Raw genomic sequence first — 22,515 nt, forward strand, 5'->3', positions numbered from 1 at the left:
TCTACACAGCTTTTAAATCCCTCCAGGGATGGGGACTCCACCACAACCCTGGGCACCCTGTTCCAATGCTTGGTAACCCTTTCAGTGAGGACATTTTTCCTAATATCCAATCTAAACCTCTCCTGGTTCAAGAAGAGAAGGAAAAGACAATTCAAGAATCAACTGGACTCACCAACTTGCTGTTGATACTGAAAACTTCAATCACCATCAAGCTGTACAAGTCAAACAGATGGACACCTCAAATTTGTGGAGGGACCGTTCACATGGCTATGCATACAAGCATATGACTGATATCTCAAACCACAAAAGCAACAGGACTTCTCTTTGCCAGAGACACACAAAGGAAAGAACACAGGTCCATGAACCATCCTTAAGCTGACAGAACCACAACTGTGACAAGCTGATGCTAAAACATACTGTGATTTTAGAATCACGGAATGGCTTGGGCTGGGAGGGACCATAAAGATCATCCAGCTCCACCCCCTGCCATGAGCAGAGACACTTTCCACTAGACCAAGCTGCTCCAAGCCCTGTCCAGCCTGGCCTTGATCTTCCAGAGCAACACAGAGCTAAAACCAGCTTCTTCTGAGAAACAAACAGTCCACAAACAGGGGGCCCCCAAGCCCAAGAAAACAGCTTTCCAAGACCTCTGACCACCAAATCAAGTGGTTTCCTGGTTCATTTTAGTTCTCTTTCTGCAGAAAATTACCTAAAGTAGGTTGACACGTCAGTTATTTCAGATGTTCCAATGAAGTAGAGCCATCTCCTGCCATTGTCTCTGAAAAGTAAGATGAATGTTGCCCTGTCGAGTCAAACTTCAAAAAGCTATTTGCAGGGTGTCATTTTTCATTTTACCTAGGCAGGATGTAATGAAAACCCGACAAGTTATTGATGCTTTGGTTACCTGTCTGCCTTCAAGAAATTGCACAGGTGCTTTATTTAAAAAAAAAAAAAAAAAAGAGAGTCAACACAATTAATGTGAAACAATGATGGGAAACCATCCTTTGAGGTTTTCTTTTCTGCTGAAGTGTCACGAGACTCTGTGTCCAAAAGCCACTGCTGGCAATTCATCTCTTAAGTAATCACTATAAAAATATCACCATGGTTTGTACCCTGGCACCAGCCTGGGAAAGATGTGCTGTCTCTCCTCTTGCCATTTTCTTTCTGGCTGTTTAAAGTAATTAACCACTAATTAGGAAGTCTGAGGCAACAAATAAAACCTGGAATTTATACAACTTTTTAAATTCAAGGCATGCTGAAAGAATGGGAAAAAAACCCCTTTCTTGTTCAATTTTACATTTCCTTCTCAAAATGACATATCAACATAGACATGTTAAAATTCTTGTTACAAAAATAATACCTAAATGAGGGTGTCTGTAAATCAACAACCCTTGTGAGGATGTTCTTAGGATGTGAACTCTTGAGAAACCCATGGTTAAAGTCTTCCAGGGGGAAAAGACTTACTGAACAGTTCTGAAGAGCAGAAGACAACAAAAAATTCAGTGATTTCCTTGGCCCCAATCACTCCAGCTTCTGGGAGGAGGGATTGCTGCCCTGGGCTTTACCTGGTGACTCCCGTGGCTTCATCCCAGCCAGGGGACTGGGGACAGGACAGAGCAGCTCAGCATCCCCCAGGACAGGACCTTCAGCCTCCTCCCTGGAGCAGCTGCAGGACCTTCCTTGGGTGAGGTTCTTCTTTACAAACTTAATTAACATTCCCTTCCAAATTAATGAGCCTGGAGGCACACATGAGCTGTGGATTACACATTCAAGAGGCTTCTCAGCTCCAGCTGCTTGGTGTCCTGCTGCCCCAGGCACAGGGCTCCCCATCCTCCTGGTGTCCCCCCAGTGTCAGACCAGCTCCTTCTGAGGGGCCTGGCACTTCAGGGGGCTCTGTTGGTGGGTGGGCAAACAGCCCCAAACCCCACTCTCAAGTCCTCATCGTCCTTCCAGAAGTTACCAGGGCACCAGCTGTGGCTACCCCATCCCTGGGAGTGTCCAAGGCCAGGTCAGACAGGGCTTGGAGCAACCTGGGCTAGTGGAAGGTGTCCCTGCCCATGGCAAGGCTTAAAATAAGATGGTCTTTAAGGTCCCTTCCAACCCAAACCACTCTAGGATTTGACTCTCAAGCCCAAACTTCCCCTCCCAGACTGTCTCTGGCTCCAGGCTGTGGTGGAGAGAGACAGTGGATACGTGGGAAAATCTGCACCTAAATTACTGACACCTTGAAGCAGATAAGGCAGTTTTGATAACTGAGCACTTTCTGGGAGTGCAGCTCTGTCTCCTCAACGTTTTTTGACAAGGTCTGAGTTATCTGGGCACTCTTTACACTTCCAAACACTTCCTGGCTGAACTCAGTGGGTAAATGCCACTATATGCTGCTTTTCTGAGCTTTTATTGGTTTTCAGCTCCAAAAAAAATCCCAGTCTCGGTGCTGTAAGCAGAGTGTGTGTGTGCAACTGTGCTCACACATCACAGGGCTTGTCAGGGCTGCAAGATAATGGGACCAACTGGGAAAATTTCCATGAAGATATTGAGCGTGCCTGGAGTATGTAGGTCAGATCCTGCTCTAACAAAGTGCACTACCAGGGTCTTTTCATACAGAAACTTGTTTAATTAAGATAACAGATGTTGCTATTACAGAAGTCGTAGTGAAAGGCTGTTTAATTGGACACTTTCATATTCTTTGCTACCAGCACAGAACATAATTTGTTTTTTATGATTTTCTTTCCTTACAATTAAACTGGATAAACAATGCAGGCACTGTATATTCAGAGGAAAGAAACAGCTCTAATGATGTAGGGGCTTTACATGAAGAAGAACAGGAGAAAAGTAATTTGTTCTGGGGCTTAAAAGTACAATAATTTTTCTGTCCTGGCCCAAGTACGTGTCTGGTGGCAAGGTAAATTTGACTTCCAGTAGCTTTGGGAGAACATTAGGAATTAAGACCGTTGTGGGCATATTTTAAATAAAAGTTCTCTTGGTTTTCCTGCACTCAATCTGCTGTTGGGGAGCAAAGGAGAACAGGCACAGCAGGAAGCCAAGGCAGACCAGGAGGGTGAAACATGATGTCTCCTCAGCTGCTCTTGAACCACACAACCCTAGAGCTTCACCTCTGGGAAACGACAGTGTGAGAAACAAATACGTGCAATTACTACCATTAAGGCATGAAAATTAAAAGTCATTTGCCTAAATCCAAAACGAGCACCTGAGAAAGGAGGAAAGACTTGCAGGGGAAGCGATGCAGACCTTGCCTGACAAAGCAGGGCCCAACAACCCCTCCCAGTGCTGCTCACAGAAAGGTTCAGGCTGCAAGGGACCACTGGAGGTCATCTAGTCCAACCTCCCTGCTCAGGCAGGGTCCCCTACAGAACATTATTCAGGATTTTGTCTGGACAGCTCCAGCAAAATCATTCCACACCAACAGCAAAATACAACCCGTGACCAATTCCATGAGAAATTTTCTTAAGATGCTTTGACCAAACAGCCTCTGGTGGTAAGTTATCAAAAGCCAGTTCAGTCTGTGCAGTGGAGTGACAAAATGACCCAGTTTGTCAGTGCAGATGACAGGAGCAGTCTCAGTCCTGCTGTTAAACCCCACCATTCCCACAGCTGGGCCCTAGGATGCACTCGGACCTGTGGGTTCGTCGGGCTCCAACCCTGGATTTTTGTGGGCTACTGACACGACCTAAAGACACACCACAGTTTTGAAATGACCAGAAGACACCACTTCCACCATGAGTTCTTGATGCTTGCTGGCTCCTGGAATGACTCCCTATGAGCTGCAACTGGCTCAGACTCCCAGGTTATGTGTGTAGTGATTAAAGAAAGGGGAAAGCAACTTCTGCTGAAGAGTGTGTTGGGGCAAGGAGGTCCTAAACACTGCTTGTGTCCTACTGTCTCTCTGATGCTGCAGCCTGAGCGGCTTTAAGGTGATCATTCCTCCCAAAAAGGCATCCCCTGTTCCTGAGTGAGGCTTTCCCATGGGTGGGTGTGTTTCTGTCCTGCTCCACCTGCTTCTGATCTCCCAGTGGCCCTACAAGGCTGACCTGTAAAAGTGGCACTAACAGGACTGATGACTTTCCCAGAGTGTACCAGCTGTTTGGTGCTGAAATGGGAAGGGAAGATCAAGGATACAAAGTGATCTCTGTACCCTTCCCCATACACAAATAGTCTTTGTTTCCAACCAGCATTTGCAATAAATAGATATAGCTGTGCTATAGCTGTTCCTATATAAAATTTACCTTCTGGACTCAGGCTACTAACATCATTTTGGTTCAGCCAGGCCTCCAAGGCAGGATTTCCATTATTATGGAGATGAACTGCCTTTAATGACTGCAATAATATAATTGTACCCCAGGGCAGAATTTCTAATAACACAATTGCACAGTTCTCAACCACCAGCAAGAGATGCCTTCAGGCCATGTTATTCATTAGAGGTGCAGAACACACCACCTCAGCCTCCAGAGAAGAATATGAAACCTAAACCAATAAAGCTCTTTTTTTTTTAACCATCGTAGTCTCCGCTCTCCAGGCAAACATTGAACACCACACTTCATTTTGCCTCCTGGGCAGCAGTGGCCTCCAGAGCAAGAGTCCCAGCAGCAAAAACCATGCACAGCTTCTCCAGCAAGGAGTTTAATGTTACACAACAGCTGAAAAGTCACAAAAAGCCCCAGGAGAAACTGTGGAGCGATTGCCATGGCAGCCGGGAGGCTGAACATCAGAATTCAGAGCAAGGACTGACACAGTAACATTGCTTTTAACTCCCCCTGGAATTGGAAGGATCATCTATATTGATTAACCTTCACGTGGTCAACCTTCAGCCTGGAGAAGTATCCAGGTGTTCAGGTGCCTCTCTGGAACTCGAAGGATTCTTTAATGTCAGTTTAAGCACAGATTTCATTTAAGTTTCTTCTCCCACACCTGTCTGAAAGTTCTGTTTCCTGCCCTAGATGAAGAGATTTCAGCAACAGCTTTTCCTGGCATCTTTCTTCCTAAATTACTAAAATTACTAAATTATTAAAATTACTAAAAACTCAATGGAGTTTTTCCACAGCCAAGAAGGTTCTTGTTCAAAGTCCATGCACAGCACGGGTATAAGGAGATACTGGGGCAGGACTCCAGTCAAGGGACAGCAGGCAGGAGGTAACATTTCAGAAAATAAAGAAACCAGGAATACAGCAGCAGGAAGCAGAGCACAGGCCCTTGGCCCCTCGTGCCCGTGCAGCCAGACGGTGCTGAGGATCAACGCCACAGTCACATCAGACAACCTAATCTCCTAATTGTGCACTTCACACAGTCCCCAGCTACAGCCTGCAGGGATGGTGTGGTTGATAAAGGTGGTGGCAAGGATTCAAGGCCCTGGTCCCCACGGGAGACACAACCAACGGCGTGTGAGAGCCGAGCAGGTCCAGCTGCCAAGGCGACGGAGCGCTGCTCACCGAGGCACTTTGCCAGAGAGTCCCCACTGGATGATCTGGCTGGCACAAAAACCCCTGGGCTGAAGGAGCTGAAGATTTCACACCTGCTTGGGCACGTTTCACGTCTGGTTTCCCATCCAGGGCTGGGTGCCCAGGTGGGAGGCTCCTGGTTCTGGCACGGCAGGAGGAGTGGGCACCGAGTGCCTGCCCCTCAGCCTGGCTGTGCTTGCATCCGAGCTGACACTGCACTGCTCCGAGGAGGTGGGGACCCACAACCCACCTCCCAGCCCTGCCTGGGCAGTCCCACTCCTAAATTCATGTGAGGAGCAAGACCTGTGCCATGCTGAGAAGATCAGCCTCAGAGAACACAGCTCCTTCTGCTCCAGACCACACCAGTGAGGACGGGGGGACAGATGGGACCTCGTGGGGCTGATCCAACACTTCAGCACTGAACACCTCCCATTCTTTGCACCATCTTCACCAGAAAAGCAGGTTATTTCAGTTTTAAAAATCAATATGCCTTGCTCTGTGATAGCTTTGACCTCACACAGCTTTGTGCCCTGCCTGAGGAAGCTTTGTGTCATCCATCACCCAACGCTTTTCATCCCCAGGGGTGAAGCTGAACAATCCACACACAACAGCTTTGTAAAGAGCAGGGGAAGAAACTAAATAAGTCAGAAATAGGGTGTTCAATATTTCAATAATCTGGCTCAAAACGAACTGTGGCTTTTTGCACATTCATACATGTCACCACAGTATATATTCCAATGTACAGAGTGGTTGAGTGGAGTAAGATTAGACTTTCCAAGATAAAAGAGGAGCCCTAACAGATTTAAGCTTTTCAATATAACAATTTTCTGTAATTTCTGGCTTTTTGACCTTTAGGTCAGGATTTTTCCCACCAATCCTACTGGCACATCATATTTTGGAGGAGTGCCAAGGACAGCTCTCTGTGTCCTGCTCTCAGGCAGGACAAATGGGACAGGCAACACAACTTCACCTCTGCACCAACAACAAATCACTGTGACACCACATGAGGATTTGAAAGGTTGGCTCCAACTTCCTACCAATGCTCTCCTTCTGAATTTTGAAGGAAGAAAGAAAAAAATTACTTGGCCAGTCTGCAAAAGCCATCTCCAAGTCAGGTTTTAGGACTGCCAAATTAATTACTGACCCCAAATAATTCCTATTTGCGGGGCAGGGAGTCATGGACCAGAGCTGTGTAATGTGCAGTGGAGACTTTTATCTCCTGGGTATTTTTTTTTTAAACAATGGCTATTTAGAGCGATGCAGAGGCAAAATATTTGGGTTTTTTGGAATGCATCTTTATCAGCTTCTTGGCAGGGATGCTTTAGTAGCACACAGAGATGGGGTGGGCACAATGGGAATAGGAATCTCACCAGCTCCTTGCGATTGAACAGTTTCCACACGTATTTGCAAGTCAATTTTGTGAAGCTATTAATGACAAATTCAGCTTTCATTGCGAAAGTCCCTGGGTTGGAGCAAGTTAATGAAAGAAATGGTTACTTTAAGACATTACCTCTCATTTTCTCTCAGGATGTCTTTTCCTTTCTTCCAAGAATAAGTAGGTCTGGGGGAAGCTTTGGGCTTACACTCAATGATGACTTCACCACCCACTTTCACGAGAGTTAACTTTTTCAGGAGTGTTTTGGAGAAGTCTGGACCGATGGCTGAAAGAAAAAAACAACACAAACCACATCAGAATTCCCTCTGGAAAAACCAAATTCAGACTCTTTGGAACATTACAATATTCCAGGGCTGTTTCTCACTTAGAATTCCTAAATTATTGGACTTTGTGAACCATGTGCAATGGGGCAAACAAACACCTGAGAGCTTCAAGTCTTAGTTAAAAATGTATGTTTAGCTAAAAACCTGAGAAACCAGCAACCCCACCATGCACATTTTACTGAGGGGAGCACCCCTAAGAACCACACATGCATGGGGTGCATGGAGAATTTCCTTTTTTGTGTCCTGATCATCCTTTTGTCAAGCAACAGTACGCAGGAAAATTGGCACGAACACAGAACCCACACAAATAATCAGAAACGTTAACATTTCCAGAAAAGTTGACATTTTTATGCTTTCTATTCATAATTGTTGCATAAATTGGGTTATTTATTTAAATTTTGTAAAGGTGGGAGACCTTAGCACAGCCAGGTCCTGAACCAAGCAAAACAAGGCAAGACTTGTTGGTGCCAGGGCACAAGGTATTCTCAAATCACCTCTTTTACTCCCTGCAGGGCACACTTTTGTTTGGTGAAAAACAGTCAGATACCCATTGAACCAACCCCCAAAGCCCTGCAGACAATCTGCACTCTGGCTGGGAGGCAGGACAGGGAGCAAGGAGGTGCCTTGGCTTCTGATCCTGCCTCAAAGGCTTTTTAATGACATATTTGATGGGACCCGATGACAGGCAGAGCTCTGAGGCAGCTGCCTCCAGACTGACTCAGGCAGTGAAATCCCCAAAGATGACCAGAAGGTTTTATTTATATCAAGGAGGACAATTAATTTTTTCAATACAGAAAGCTCAAAGCAAACAGGTGAGGTGGCTTAAGGGGTTTTATGAACAACTCTTGCCCTGCTCGCTGTGTTTTGCTGTCAGGAGCTCGGCTTTGTGACGGATCAGTGGCAGCGATCCCTGCCCAGTCCCCTCTAGCTCTCTCCATCCTCTCTGACAGCTCCATGCCTGCAGCCTGCACCTCCTGCTCCATCCTTGGATCTCTCACAACATTATCCTTGACTTGCTCTTTTGCTGCACCCCGTGAGATGAGAGTTTAGATCACTGTGCTTTGCACCTTCTCGATGCTCCAAGACAAGATCTAAAGTTCACCTGCAGCAGCTGGGAGACAAACCCCAGCAAATTCACTGTTCTCAGGGCATCTCATCTGCCTCGATCCTTCTGGATATCGTTCCTGATGCAAAGGAGTTGAATAAAGCCCAATCCTATGCTGATAATGGGACGGGCTTTATGATCCAATAGTTCATACCCACTTTTATGAACCCGAGTTCACTCATCTCTGAGCTGCCTTGTCTTCCACGTCAAATCACAGACAGCTGACCTCACTTTGGCACAGAGGAAGACAGGTGTGGTATTAAAGACTATAGAAGAGCCACCTGAAACCAGCAGTGGATTTGTAAAACACTTCAGAATTAAAGGAGGCATCCTGAGGGCAGCGTCCCACCGATGCGCTCGGAACCAGATGGATTATTATTTATATCATGTGCAATTATTAATACATTATCACTTCTGGAACTAATTTCTCAGATGATTCTTCCAAATTTATGAGCAAAACAGATTTTTGAATAATCCTGTTGTTTCCATCTCTGTGATGAACAGTTTAGTCTGGGTTTCTTTGTGAGTAATTTGCTATTTTTTTCTCGGTCCTGTGTGAGACAGAGGAGTTGCTCAATATGGGGTTTATTTTGTGACGTTCAAAACATTGTCATCTGACATTTAGAAACTCTGGGCTCACTTCTCAACACTAGCACAGCTTCCCTCTGCCACTTAAATGCTTTTAATTTCTTCACACTTTCTTTTGGAATTGAGGATTTTAATGATTTCTTTTTTCTACCGCAGGCCCACCCTGTTGATTTATTATTTTTAAATATTTAGCCTGAAAATTCTGAAAGACATTGACTGCACCTTGCTATATGTACTTCACAATGCCCAGCACAACAGGATTCTGCTTTTATTTAAGGACTGTAGGCAATATAACTGGCAACAATAAATGAGAAGAATCACTCTGAGAAAAGCTCTGTAATTTTCCATTTCTCTTTTTTCACTTAATTTTGCTGTAAGTCTCGCTTGCTATTAGTGATCTTTCATCATCTCAAGTGCTTAACTTTAGGACCTTTTAAAATAACCATTTGAACACTCAGATCTGTCTAAAAGCTAAAATTTCTCAGGGAGGGCTCAGAATGTTGGCCTCCTTTGAAAGCTCTAGAGAAAAGGCAAACATGCTGCTTGTCTTTCAAAACATGCCAAGTTAAACCACACATCCACAGAAATTTATCTGCAGCACAACTTTTGGGTGCTTTTTGTGTGACATACAGAAGCAAGAGTGCATAACCCCAGTGAGAAGTTGGCCAGGTAAAAGTTCTCTGACAGGTTTCTAAGCTCAAGGTCTTCAAGATCTTTGCTTTTCTTATGGACACGAGGTACAACAAGGGCTAAACCTCTCCTGAGAACATCTCCCTCCCTCCCAAACCTCCTTTTTACCAGCTTTTAAATAGACAGGAAAAGCATCAGTGGGTTTATTTCGATTTCTTTCATGCACTAACACATCCAATAAATCTCAGCATTGTGATGTCTAATTTATTGAGCATTATCGTCCTTTTCTCAAACAGCAACACAGCCAATCCTTCAAATGAATTTTTTTCTACTCAGGCATCTATCACTGATGATAAAAAATGACCAATAATTGAAAATGCCACACTGGGGAAAAAAACCCCCATGCTTTGTTCTTCAGGATAAAACAGGGACTGCTGCTATCGAACATGTGGTTTGAAAACAACACTGTTTTGTCATCAGGAATTCTATTTAACCCTTTGAAACTACATCTCTGTGCTGCCACAGCATTTTTCAGGCCTGCCACCCGTACATGAACAACATTTGTGAATGAGTTACAGGCTGGCAGGACACCCAGGGCTGGCAGGGAGCTCTGGGATGGTCCCATCCCACCCCTGCTCCACCAGGAGCAGCTACAGCAGGTTGCCCAGGGCCATGACCAGTTGGATGTTGAGTATGTCCAGGGACAGAGATGCCAGAATGCCTCTGCACAACCTGTTCTAGTGTTTAACCAACCTCATAGCAAAGCTTTTCCCACGTTTAAGTGGCATTTCCTGTGTTTCAGATTGTGGCACTGGGCCTTCTCTTGGCACTGGGCACCCCTGAGAAGATCCTGGCTCTGGAATCTCTACTCCCTCCCAGCAGGATTTCACCACTTGGATTCACATGATTCTCCTCATGTTAACTGGGAGGAGCAGAGCAGTTGTGCACAAAACAGGTGGGGCAGAAGCTCTTTTCTTGGGGAAGGTTTGGGAGGAGAGCATTTTGGTTGTCATTGGAATGGTGAAAGGTCTATTCAGACAGGAGGTTTGTCAGCATCTACTCAGCAGAGTCACCTCTGCAGCCCACTCTGAACACTTTGGTTTCTCCATAAACATTTCTAACCAGCAAGAGGCTGAATGCACTTGCCAGCTCTCCGTGCTCTGTCACCTGGAGGAATATGAGAGTATGGGATGATGTAAAAAAATCTGTTCTCTATCTACCCACTTTCTCCAGTTTTCATTTCATGCCTTCCTCAAACACAACAACTTGCCAAAGATCCCCAGCAGCACTTCTGCTTCAGATGCTAAAACTTGGCAAAACCTGCTTGGTGAAGATCTTTCTGGTTTGGGGAGGTTTGCAGGGCTCAGGAAAGCAAACTTACCTATGACACTCAGCTCTGCACTGGTGAAAATGGTGCCATGTCTGTTCTCTGCCACACACTGATACATCCCAGCGTCCGACAGGCTGACGTTGGTGATGGTGAGGGAGCCCTGCTCCAGCTGAACTCTGCCCTGTGGGGAACAGGACAGCAGACTGAAGAGTAAACAAGGAGATCCTTACTTGGACCATAAAGCCAGAGGTTGCTGTGCTAGATTTTACACCAAGGTGGGCAAAAATATGTAGCAGTAACAGGGAGAATTTGCATGTTTCAATCTATTTGTCTGCCAGCCAAATTTATGTCAGGTTAGAGACTAAATGGTAAAACCAATATAGTAGTTGGTAAATGCAATTTAAATTGGAGGACTTTCCCTTGACCTCTCATTGATTTAATACCCAAACCATTTAGATTAATATCCCTTTCAAGTAGATAAGCTTGAAGCGAAAAACGTATTTCATTCCACAGTGGCACATCAGAGCCAGACCCAGTGCTCAAAAACATTTAAAACAATGGTATTTTCATAGAAGCACAGAATCATTGAGGTTGGAAAAGACCTCCAAGATCACTGAGCCCAACCTTTGACCAAACACCACCCTGTCCCCCAGCCCAGAGCACTGAGTGCCACAGCCAGGCCTTCCTTGGACACCTCCCTGGGCAGCCCCTTCCAGTGCCTGACCACCCTTTCCAGGGAAAAATTCCTCCTGATGTCCAACCTGACCCTCCCCTTGCACAGCCTGAGGCCATTTTGAGCATATATAGCAATGAAGGCTGGTAAGACTGGTTGCCATCTTAGCCAGCACAGAGAGAAATACTTAAAATCCTCTGAAATTTACTGAAAACAATGGAGATGTTAATAATGTGATGATCCTTTAGTTCATATCAGCCTCTAAAATGATTAAAGTACAAGAGCATCTGCCAGTGACCAGCATGAAGCAAGTAAAATTAGTGTGTGGCAAAAAAGACCAGGCTACCATTTGTCAGCCTAAGGATATGGAGCTCATGTTATCAATTCTGATAAGTACAGCAAAGTGTTCCCTCCCTCCCTGGGAGTTCTGACATTTAAAAAAAAAAAAAAATTAAAATAAAGAGCTATTGGTTTTCTGCGTGGCCGCAGGGCAGAAATTTAATGTTTGTGCAATCTGTGTTGGGGTTTGATCAAATCTGGGCTGCCATGTTCTTCCATGGTAAGTGAAGGGGAAAAAGTGTGAACTGCTGTGAAACCAAAGCTGTGGGGACTTGGTTTAGTTTGTGGTTATAGTGGGGGATCATGGACTGAGGCTGGGCAGGGGGTGCATCTCCACAGCTCCTGCCCAGGGACACAGCTCAGCAGGAGGAGTGGGAACACCACTGGAAACCAGCAGCAACACCAAGGTTTCATCATCACTTGAAGTTCACCTGAACATCATAAATCAAAAACACCAATCCGGGGTGACCATTTTCTGGCAAGAGGGCCCACAGTCCCATTCAGCCACTCCTTCTGCTTCACAGGGGTCTCTCCACCCTTAAGTTTGTACCTTGGATCCTTCATTTTGGGGAGGAGCTCTGCTGCTGTGTGTCCCACTCAGCACTGACAGCAGCTCTCCTGGAGCTGCTCACCAGGGTGGGGATTTACTGGGAGGGTGGGGAGGCCCTGGCACAGGATCCCAGAGAAGCTGTGGCTGCCCCATCCCTGGAAGTGTCCAAGACCAGGCTGGACGGGGCTTGGAGCAACCTGGGCTAGTGGAAGGTGTCCCTGCCCATGGCAGGGGGTGGCACTGGATGATCTTGAGGGTCCCTTCCAACCAAACCCACTCTGTGATTGTAGAGCACCCCCAAAATGAATGAACACCCAGAGATCAATTCATCCCAAAATGAATAAACACCCCAGAGATCAGAGGGTGAACCTGCCGAGCTGTGACTCTGTGAGCCCAGGGAAGGGCTCTGGTGGTGCCCACCTGGGCCAGCAGAGGTTCCCCATCCTTCAGCCAGCGGTACGAGGGCTTGGGTCTCCCGCCGGCCCGGCATTCCCAGGACACACGTTCCTCTATGGCTGCGTGGACATCACTGATCTCCTGGATCCAGCTGGGCTGAGCTGCAAAGCAGAAGCACAAAACCTTGTGTTTGGAGCCAACACTGTGCCCTGTGGGTGCAAATGGCCGTTTCTTTCTTCACCTGCACATTTAAATGTTGGATTTAATAACGTGATTAATAATTGCTACAGAGTGTTTTTCTTCCCCGAGTCCAATTCTGCTTTCTGAAGGTGGCAAGATCAGAACCTGCTTTTATTTTATTTTTAGTAAAACCTCTTAATGAAAGAAAAAAAGCTTCAGAAAACCTGATCATTATACAAAACCAAAGCAACAGCTCATCTGCTGCCCCAGTGGAATAAATGACACTTGTACACCCCTGGTCCTTCAAATAAAGACATTTTCCTCTTCAGGACCTATATAAATTAGGCTTCAAAACTTGTAATTTAGAACTATCTCTGCATTGAAATTAAGGTTATTCCAGTAACCCAGGCCTATGTGGTTACAAGGACTATGTCAGGTCCGAGCTCTGAGTCTTGTCTTAGATCAGGGCCATATCCACATGGAACATCTTCCACGTGTATGAGAAATCTTTGGACCCAACAGCTGAATTAATGACATGGAACAAACCTACAAAGTACAAAAGCAGGTACTGGAGGCACATTTTGGTAAAATGTGGTGAAAGCTGTCACTTGCAGTTTTCAGACACTCATGAGATTATATTTTTAATCGAGTTTTACATATTTTTATCACTGTTATTGTTGGCTTTTTTTTTTTTAATAGAGTCTAAATTTAGCCAGGCTCCACATGTAAATCAAAGCCCACTAAAATTGCCACATGTTTTCGGAGACCATAAAAACCCCTCAGAGTTTCTCATGTTACCTCCCTAAGCCCCACTTGTCTAGACAGACCTACAACAGTTTTCACGAAGTCCCATTAAAAGACAGAGTAAGTTCAGATTTCTTTAATGGCCACTTGTCCTGTTCTGACACCAAAAAACCTGACTTAGCAGGAAGGTATTACCAGTAGAGGTCCCCAAGAACCTGATTAATACTTTTCCCCAAGTAATCAGATAAAAGGAAAAATTAAGATTAGTCAAAGAAAGGTAACAACTTTGGATAGAGACTGGGGCCAGAGATGTGTCTGCAAGGATAAATGAAAAAATATCATATCCAAGTGGTAAGTTGGTGTGATTATACCCATAATACTGGTTTGTCTGCGATGATGTAATGATGGAAATTCACATTCAGAGAGCTGAGTGTCTTTGAGAACTGTGCTGAGGCTGGGACAGACTTGTTTAATCCCACACCTTTCACTTTCTCACGGTGCCTACGAAGCCCAGGAAAAGCTGGAGGGTTTAGCAAAGCATCTGAACTCCAAGGGACGGGCAAGGCACAAGCAAAAGAGGTACTTAAAAGGAGAGGCGAGCACTGTTTATTTCTCTGACTGCCCCTCCTGCCCCTGTAATATTTTAAGCTTGTTTATTGTCTGTATCTAAAGAGACATGAAAGGGGAAGCCTTTAAATGTAGGAAGATGAAAGGCAATTCTGGCATGTGGATAAAGAACTTGAACAATTCCATCGAGCCGAGACACGCTGAGCAACTGCAACGGGTTCAGTGGCTCAAGGACATTTGCAAATTACTCCTGAATTTACATATTTACTATTCTAACAGCATCTAACTCATAATTTTAAAGAGAATCTTATGATACTGTAAGAGGAGCTTTATAAAACCTACACAGATCCACTTGCCTCTTTTTTTTTTTTTTTTTTTTTGCAGTGCTGTTTTATGGATTATCCACATGAAAGCACGAAAAGTTAAGACAAAACAACTGGAATTCACCTGTGAATCAGGAAAACCCATGGAAGGCAAGGTGTGTTCTATAACATAAGTGTAAAAAGAAAGGTAAGTCCTGTGTGAGGAGGAAAGAAAATTCAGGATTTACCCTCATTTCAGGCAGACTCCCCAAATAAGTGAAATTGTCACCCAAGGCAGCAAAAGGCATTTTTGGGGGCACTTTGCAGGTTTCTGATCTGAACTCCTGCCCTGGCAGGGCTGAGATTGAAACATGCTGTGCTGGAAGATGCCACCCCAAAAACTCCCATCACCCCTTGGCACAGCACCCACGAGCCACAGCCTCACATCCCACACCACCCTCCACCCCCTCCAGTTATTTTAATGGAATAGAATTTCAATCCCAAAGCCGTTTTTGATGCAGACAACTAAAGAAGGAGCAGAACAGGTCACAAATTAACTCAGTGAAAAGCGTCGGAGTCCTTTGTTTCGCAGGAGCCTCGTTGTTGCTGCTCTTTGGGAGACTTTTCTAATTAGGTCAACCTCTCCTTTCAAGAGTTCCTTGCAGAGAGGAGCAGCCACACTCCTGACTTAATCTTGGGGAATACTCAAGGGTTGGTTCAAGCAGCAAATATGTTTGAGCCACCAAATGAGAGTCACCACAATATAATGGAATTTGACAGCTGCCCATTGGGGACCGTACCAAGACATGGAAATGCGGCACAAGATTTCAAGCATGATAATTAAAATAATTCAAATAAGGGGAGGAAAGCAGCTCCACACTACTACAACATCTTCTGATATAGCAACATTATTTGAAGTAATGACAAGGTTTAATTTGTGACTGGTAGAAGCGGTCGAGAAAAAAAATCCTTGGGATCATTTCAGTGGCGTCAACCAAAGCTGAATTCTTTTGGGTCTGGAAATATTTTGGTCCTATTTGGAGTATTTAAGGTATTACTGGCCTTGGAAACATCCTGGAGGAAAAATCTGGAAGCTGATTAAGAATTCATCTGAGTTGCAAGAAAAATTCATATGTTAAATCCATAAAGTGAAAGAAAAAGCTTAGAGAGAAGCACGACTCTTATGTAAGGACAGCTTTGAAGGAAAATGTCCCCCTCCTAGGAGATGAGAGCTGTCTGGAATTAGTACTCAGGGGGATAGAAGAAAAATGATGGCAGCAGTTAGAAAAACCCCAAACATTTACCTTTGATCACCTTCCAGTCTTCACCAGTGCAAAGTGGGGCATTTTAAACCAGGTGATTATGAAAAAATGCCCAAATATAATCTTACTTCTCTAAGACAAAAAAATCCAGAAGGTCTCTGTCCTTCATTATAATAAATTGAAAGGCAGAAGTAGGCACTGGAAACCTGGACCAGAAATCATGTCCTAAAAGACATTTTAAAAATGAAACAAGGTGGCCACCGATGATGCATCACATCAGAAATGGGCAACAAACCCACAGAACTATGGGAGCAACAGGAGAAAAAAAAAAACAGAAATAAACCTGCAGGACTTTGCAATCATCTGTGAGTTCAAAACAACCCAAAAGACTCAAGCAAATGAGGTGCTAATACATACACAGAATCCAATTCTCGGTCAGCGTATATTGATCTCGGTGTTCCTAAGCCAATTTCTAGCAGCTGATGACCTGGTGCAGGCTGTGTAATTCATCATTAATGGCACATGAAAGGCTGAACGACTTGTCCATTACTATATCTATTCTAAGGAGATTGAGGCTGAGCCTAGGATCAGAAAAGTCTAAAGACCCAGAGAGCCAAGCAGGAGAAGTAAGAAAAACAGATGGGAAAAACAGAGGAGTAAATGGAAATAAAGAGTGCAGCCAGGGTGTGAGGTTTGTGCAGACCATGCACTGCTCCAAATGGGGATGCAGCTCCTGGACACAAACCCCTCAGGCCTCTGATTTGTTATCCTTCCCAACAATCACAGCAACGTGAAACCAGACCTCCAAGTATCACTGTTCCTCTCTCTTCCCCTCATCCTGACCTCTACTGCTGATTAAGGATTATTTAAAACCTGTACAACTTCCAGCTGTGCTAATCCTCCACCAAACCAACCTGCTTGGATGTTGCACCCAAAGGATGTCCAGTTGTCTGTGTCTTTGGAAAGATCTCCAGATCCTGCCACTTGGGCAGGATGTCTCCTTTCTGCCCCTGGCCATAGGGAAGCAGTCTGGGAGTTCTGCTTGGGACTAAAATATTAAATACCAGAAGAAATCCAAAGGAGTAACTTAGCTGATAAAAAAGAAATAAATTGTCCTTACCTCTCATTTACTTCTTGTTCCATGAGCTGTTCTGTACCACTACATGACTTTCTACCCACTTATCCCAGGCACCAAATGACTGTGGACAGTTCACTGGTCTTAACCAGTCCTCAGAGATTTAGTTATTTTTCATCCCTGATACTCCACACTGCAGCTACTCAGGGGTGTAAGGAAGGTGTAGGGTGCTCTACACTTCATTTCTCATACCTATTTGTATTTTTGCTTCTCCTGCTCCAGAGCTATTTTTCCAAGCCACAATGATAATAATTTGAGCACTTTTTCTAAATCCCCTAAAAATTGGATTTCTCTGTAAGTAGGTTTCCATCAATTCCTTGGAAAAGGAAAAATGGAGGAGAAATACACCTGTTCTCTGTGCAAAGACTTTTTCTGGATGCAAGACTTCCCATGGGCAGCAAATAATTCAAAACTGAAGAGTTATTCCCTCCTGCACTAACAGGAACCTCTGTAACAGGCAGCAACAGGGTTTGTTAGGGAGTGATGTAAATGACAATTAATCATAATATACACTTGTCCTATTTACGTGAATTTTCTTGTATTTTTATCAGTCCAGAAACTCGTTTTATTTAAAGTGGCTTTGAATTTTCAGTAAATTATTTGTGATTTGGGACCTAAACTGAGCGGAGATATAAAACTGCCTGATTTTCACTTATGCAAATTTCCTTTTTAGACCTCTAACCATAATGAAGAGCATAATATGATTTACATTGGAGGTTGTTTTACGGAGTGGCATAAAGCAGCTCTCACACAAATAAAACAGGCTTGCTGATGAAAAGGGGACTTTTTTCACTGCAAAATTAAGGAGCTGCATAAATTCCTGGTGGGACTTTGATTTGAGAAGTATTTAATGTGAAAAGTGGTCCAGCCAATTAAATGGCTTGTGCTGAATATCTTACAAAATGCTGCAAAGAACTGTAATTAGTGACAAATAAGTCTGTCTGTCCTAATGCAGATGCTGCTGCACTGGCACTTTTGGAAACCATTCTGACTGCATTTTTTCCCCTCCTTGCCTTGGCTCTCCAAGGAGGAGTGGAGGAGCTCAGGAGAGAGATGCTGGAGCACCCTGGAGCTACACAGATAATGCTGAGTCAGCACCCACACCTGTGCTGGCTGAATCTGAGCCAAGTACCACTTGGATATTTTCCAGTGCTGATCTGACTGGAAAGCCAGTGACAAATTGCATGGTTTTGGCCAAAATTCTGGCAGACAAACATTCCTGGTGGTGGTGCAGCTCCTCAGCCTGTCCTGCAGTGCCTGTCCCCACCCCTCCCAGTGCTGTCACTCCCAGTCCCACTGTTTATATTTGGATCACCTCGACCAGCAGCTGTTTTTCCTTTTCTTTCCATTATTCAGCCTGTGTATTTTGTTGGGAAGGGGGACATCAAGATGTTGCATTGACTCATCAGAGTCAATCCAGGGAAGCAGAGCTCAGGGGTTTAAACACCGGCACAACCATCTTGTTTCATACTTTGCATAAAAAAATATGCTCATATTTTAAGAGTCCAGGAGAGCAGTGTCCTTGTGGTGGCACAGAAACTTTGGGTGCTGGTCAGCAGGGAGAACCTGGCCAAGGCACATCAGCAAACCTGCAGAATCATAAAGGTTGGAAAAGCTCTCTAATATCATTGAGTCCAACCATGAACTGCCAGGCCACCACTAACCCATGTCCCCAAATGCCACATCTACACAGCTTTTAAATCCCTCCAGGGATGGGGACTCCCCCACAGCCCTGGGCACCCTGTTCCAATGCTTAACCACTTCAGTGAAGAAGTTTTTCCTAATATCCAACCCTGAAGCTGTTTGCTTTTGTCCTATCACTTGTTACCTGGCAGAAAAGATGGATCCCCAGAAGGGGCAGAGGAGCAGTGAGGCTCTCATCAGTTGTAGGAAAGGCTTTGAGCACAGGGATGAGCAGCCAAACCAACACCTTATGAGCTCAGACTGCCCATTGCCTCTTTGTCCTGCACTTAGGACAATCTCTAGGATGCAACTGTTGGAAGATCAGACTGAAACAGCATCTAAATTTCCCATGAATGAAACAAGGTCAATAATAAATGAGCATCTCCTTGCCGCTGGTTTTTATGAAGGAGAAGGCAATTTCTTTTTAAATTAGCTGGTTAAGGTAATCTGTTTACTGCACTTCTGCCAAGAACCAAACAACTGTTGGCACTGCTTTCTGCTCGGGGGATAAATCGGAGCCTCGTGGAGGGTTATCAAATTTAAAATGTATGAGCAGCCAGATTAAAAATAGAATCAGGTCAATGGGAGTGCTTCCCAAATGCTGTGGATCAAAACACATGGAGAGAGCGGAGAGTTCAGTGGGAAAACAGGCACTGGGAGCACAGGCAGTGGTTCAGCCCGTGCCGTGGCCGTGGTGACACCGGGTCACACCGGGCACCTCACCTGCCTCAGCCACAGAGATTTACCTGGCACGGGGTCTGCATGGAACAAGCAAAGTCAGGAAGGGAGCAGGATGTGCATTTCTGGCTGCTAAAGGATGGAAGAGAAGAGATTTTGCAGCTTGATTTGTTAATTCAGAATCACAGAGTATCCCGAGTTGGGAAGGACCCATGAGGATCGTCAAGTCCAACTCCTGGCCTCGCACAGGACACCCCAAGATTTACACCACGTGCCTCGCTCAGGGATTAACTTGAGGCACGTGGTATCTGGTTAGGAATAGGAAAGAGAACAAGAGGCACAGCAAGGAAACAAGTGATGTGTTGTTCAGAGTCACATCAGTCAAGGAAACAGGGATAAGTGACTGTAATTGCATTAACAGGAACATGTTGCCATCGTGAAGGTCTATCCATCAAGTGGGACATGCAGCACTTGGAACAAATGCTCCTGGAGAGCAATAAAACACAGCCTGTTGCAGGGGCCCAAAGCACAGAAAATGGAGGAAGAACAGATCTCACATGTTTAATTAGCCTTTTCTGCTGCAACAAGGATGTCAAACAACTTCAGTGTCACTGATATCCTACCAGAGGAGAAAATAAACATTGATACAAGAATGAAATACAGCAAAAGTCAACCTTCCCTGACAACTTCCAGGAGCATGGGAAGAGCTGACAGTGCTGGGTTATCTACAGTGAGCAGGTAAATCTGAATTACTTTGTCTTCTATTTTTCTTGTTTTATACAATGCAAAAAGGCTGATAACTGGGTTTGAGGTGCTGTTAGAGCCAGACTGTGATCTTTGGGACACAGGTCATGACAGAGCATGTCACAGCGTGGGGGGCACTTGGGACTGCCCAAATTGCATGGAATTATGGAATGGTTTGGGTTGGGAGGGACCATAAAGCCCATCCAGTCCCACCCCCAGCCATGGGCAGGGACACCTTCCACTAGCCCAGGTTGCTCCAAGACCCATCAAACCTGGCCTTGGACACTTGCAGGGATCCAGGGGCAGCCACAGCTTCTCTGGGCATCCTGTGCCAGAGCCTCATTGTAAAGAATTTCTTCCCAACATCCAACCTAAACCTGCTCTCTTTCAGCATCTCCAGAGCTTTCCCCACTCCAGGCATCAACCCCAAGCCTCCAAAAGCAACCTGAAAGCTCTGCCAACACCACAGCTGCATTTCAATAACCAAATTACACTTTTCAGATCTAAAAAGAAAAGCTTATTAAGGGAAAACAATGTGTTTTTTTTCAACTATTCCTCTAAAAAGTTTGCAGTAAGTTACTTTCTCCTCAGAAAATTTTGCTGCCATGTGGAACTCCAGAGCCCAGAGTACAGAATGCAAGTTGTTTTTTTGCTTTAGATCTGTTTTCAGTCTAATAGGTTGCCAAGCACCACTTAGTCTTGAAAGAGAAGTACTTAACTGGTAAATCATCATCCTCAAGACAACAAGGATGATATTTTTGTCAATTATTTATCTTTAAAACCAGTAACCAATGGAGACAACCGGCTGCCACCTCTCCATTGGGAACTCCTCTGCTCCCATGGAACAGATGTAGGGACATCTCACCATCCCAGAGGGAGGAGGACACTCCTCTTCCCAAAAAATCTTGAGCCTCTTTGCTGAAATGGCATCTTGGGTGTGAAAAGCAGCACGAGCCACAGTGGCAGCTTTTGTGTGGGATCCTCAGCCCTCCAGCAACGGGATCCAGGCTGGGAAATTCATTACAGTAATGAGATTATAACTTAATATATGTATGGTGGGAGTATTCCAAAGGCTCCTTTTACTGCTTTACAAGGCAGCTTTGGCCGTGGGTTGAGCAAAATTGTACAAGTGATGAGTCTTTTAATTTACTCTCCACATGGGAAAAATCAGGAGAAACACACATCGTTTGATGAACAGGAAAAGGAATCTTTAAATCATTTAATTAAAAAAATTAAACCCAGTTCAATTCAGCTCCAGATTCTCTCCTTAACATGAAAGATTTTTGTTTTGTTCTTGCACTTTAACGCCTTTTCAATGTTTTCTCATTTTCCATTTTACTCAATTTTAAAAGGAGAAATGTTCATTTGAAATGGAAGCCCCCAAAGTTCTGATTTCTAAATTAAATGTCTTTTAGAAATACGTCCAATTTGAAAACATCCCTATATACACCCTTTTAAAAAAAAAATTTACATTACCCACCAAATTCAATTCAGCTTTGCCAGGAGGGTTCGTTTCCAAACTCTTTTTTTTAGTGTGGCAAAATTACTATAAATGAAAAAAAAATTCTTCTCATCTCTGGAGTTCAACCCAACCTTCCCTGCTGAGTGGAGCTGGACCCTCAGGAGTATTTGGGAAGAAAACACTGAATTTCTGTCCACGTGTTCTATAAAGAACAGCATCATTGTGCTCCCAAAGATTAGACAGGGCAGTGACAAAACCAGGTTATTTCTGATGGCAGGGAGGGCTCTGCACACCTCTGTGTGTAAGGGTTGAACCTGCAGCTTCTCCCCTCCAAAACATCTCAAACAGAAACTTGGTACCAAACCAAGAGCCCGCTGGGACCTCTAAACCCCCTCCCTGGGACTCTCACTCACCTCTACACAGGTAAATCCACACCTTTCATCTGCTTTGCAAGATGGGGCTGTTTCCAGCAGGAATTTGGGGATGGACAGACACTTGCAGCAGGATCAGTGGTACCAATTCATCTTGTACTTAACACAGGGGCCTATGAAGCTGATATTGCACATTTTTACCATGCTTGGCTCAAAACCTCTGATTTCAGGGAGAGAAGAGCAGGTGTAAAAAGCCTTTGAGTGGAGAAGGCTCTGGTGGCTCTGACAGGGTTAAATCCCAACTCTCCAGGCTGTGCAATCAGTGATCCCTCTTGAAAGGAGTCCTTAATTGGTAATAAGCAATTAACATTTATTCACACAAGCTGGGGTAACACATCCATAATAAATCCCAAGCTGTAACCACGAGGATGCTCCCACAGAATACCTGCCTTCCCCTCCCAGCCAGGAGAAGGCAAATGAGCCTTTTCCAAGTGTTTTCAGCCTGTTACCATGCCAATGTCCTCCCAGTATTTTATGTTTTCCTTCCAACTGCTCTGACTCTCAATTAATATGCACCATTTAGACAGGTTTTATTTCAAATTAC

The 22,515-nt window shown here is 44.7% G+C and overlaps 1 protein-coding gene across 3 annotated transcripts in view; it reads right to left on the reverse strand.

The window, feature by feature from the left end:
- Positions 1 to 22,515, reverse strand: part of LOC135420128 (contactin-4) — a 283,517-nt gene that overhangs the window by 45,340 nt on the left and 215,662 nt on the right. For all 3 annotated transcript variants that reach the window (XM_064667147.1, XM_064667145.1, XM_064667146.1), the window contains 3 exons: positions 12,808 to 12,944; positions 10,877 to 11,006; positions 6,964 to 7,114 (listed from right to left, as the gene is read on the reverse strand). In XM_064667147.1, the coding sequence (XP_064523217.1) occupies positions 6,964 to 7,114; positions 10,877 to 11,006; positions 12,808 to 12,944 (418 nt within the window). The remainder of the gene's footprint in view (positions 1 to 6,963; positions 7,115 to 10,876; positions 11,007 to 12,807; positions 12,945 to 22,515) is intronic.

This window comes from Pseudopipra pipra, chromosome 11, assembly GCF_036250125.1.
Source record: "Pseudopipra pipra isolate bDixPip1 chromosome 11, bDixPip1.hap1, whole genome shotgun sequence".
NCBI classification, from domain to species: Eukaryota; Metazoa; Chordata; class Aves; order Passeriformes; family Pipridae; genus Pseudopipra; species Pseudopipra pipra.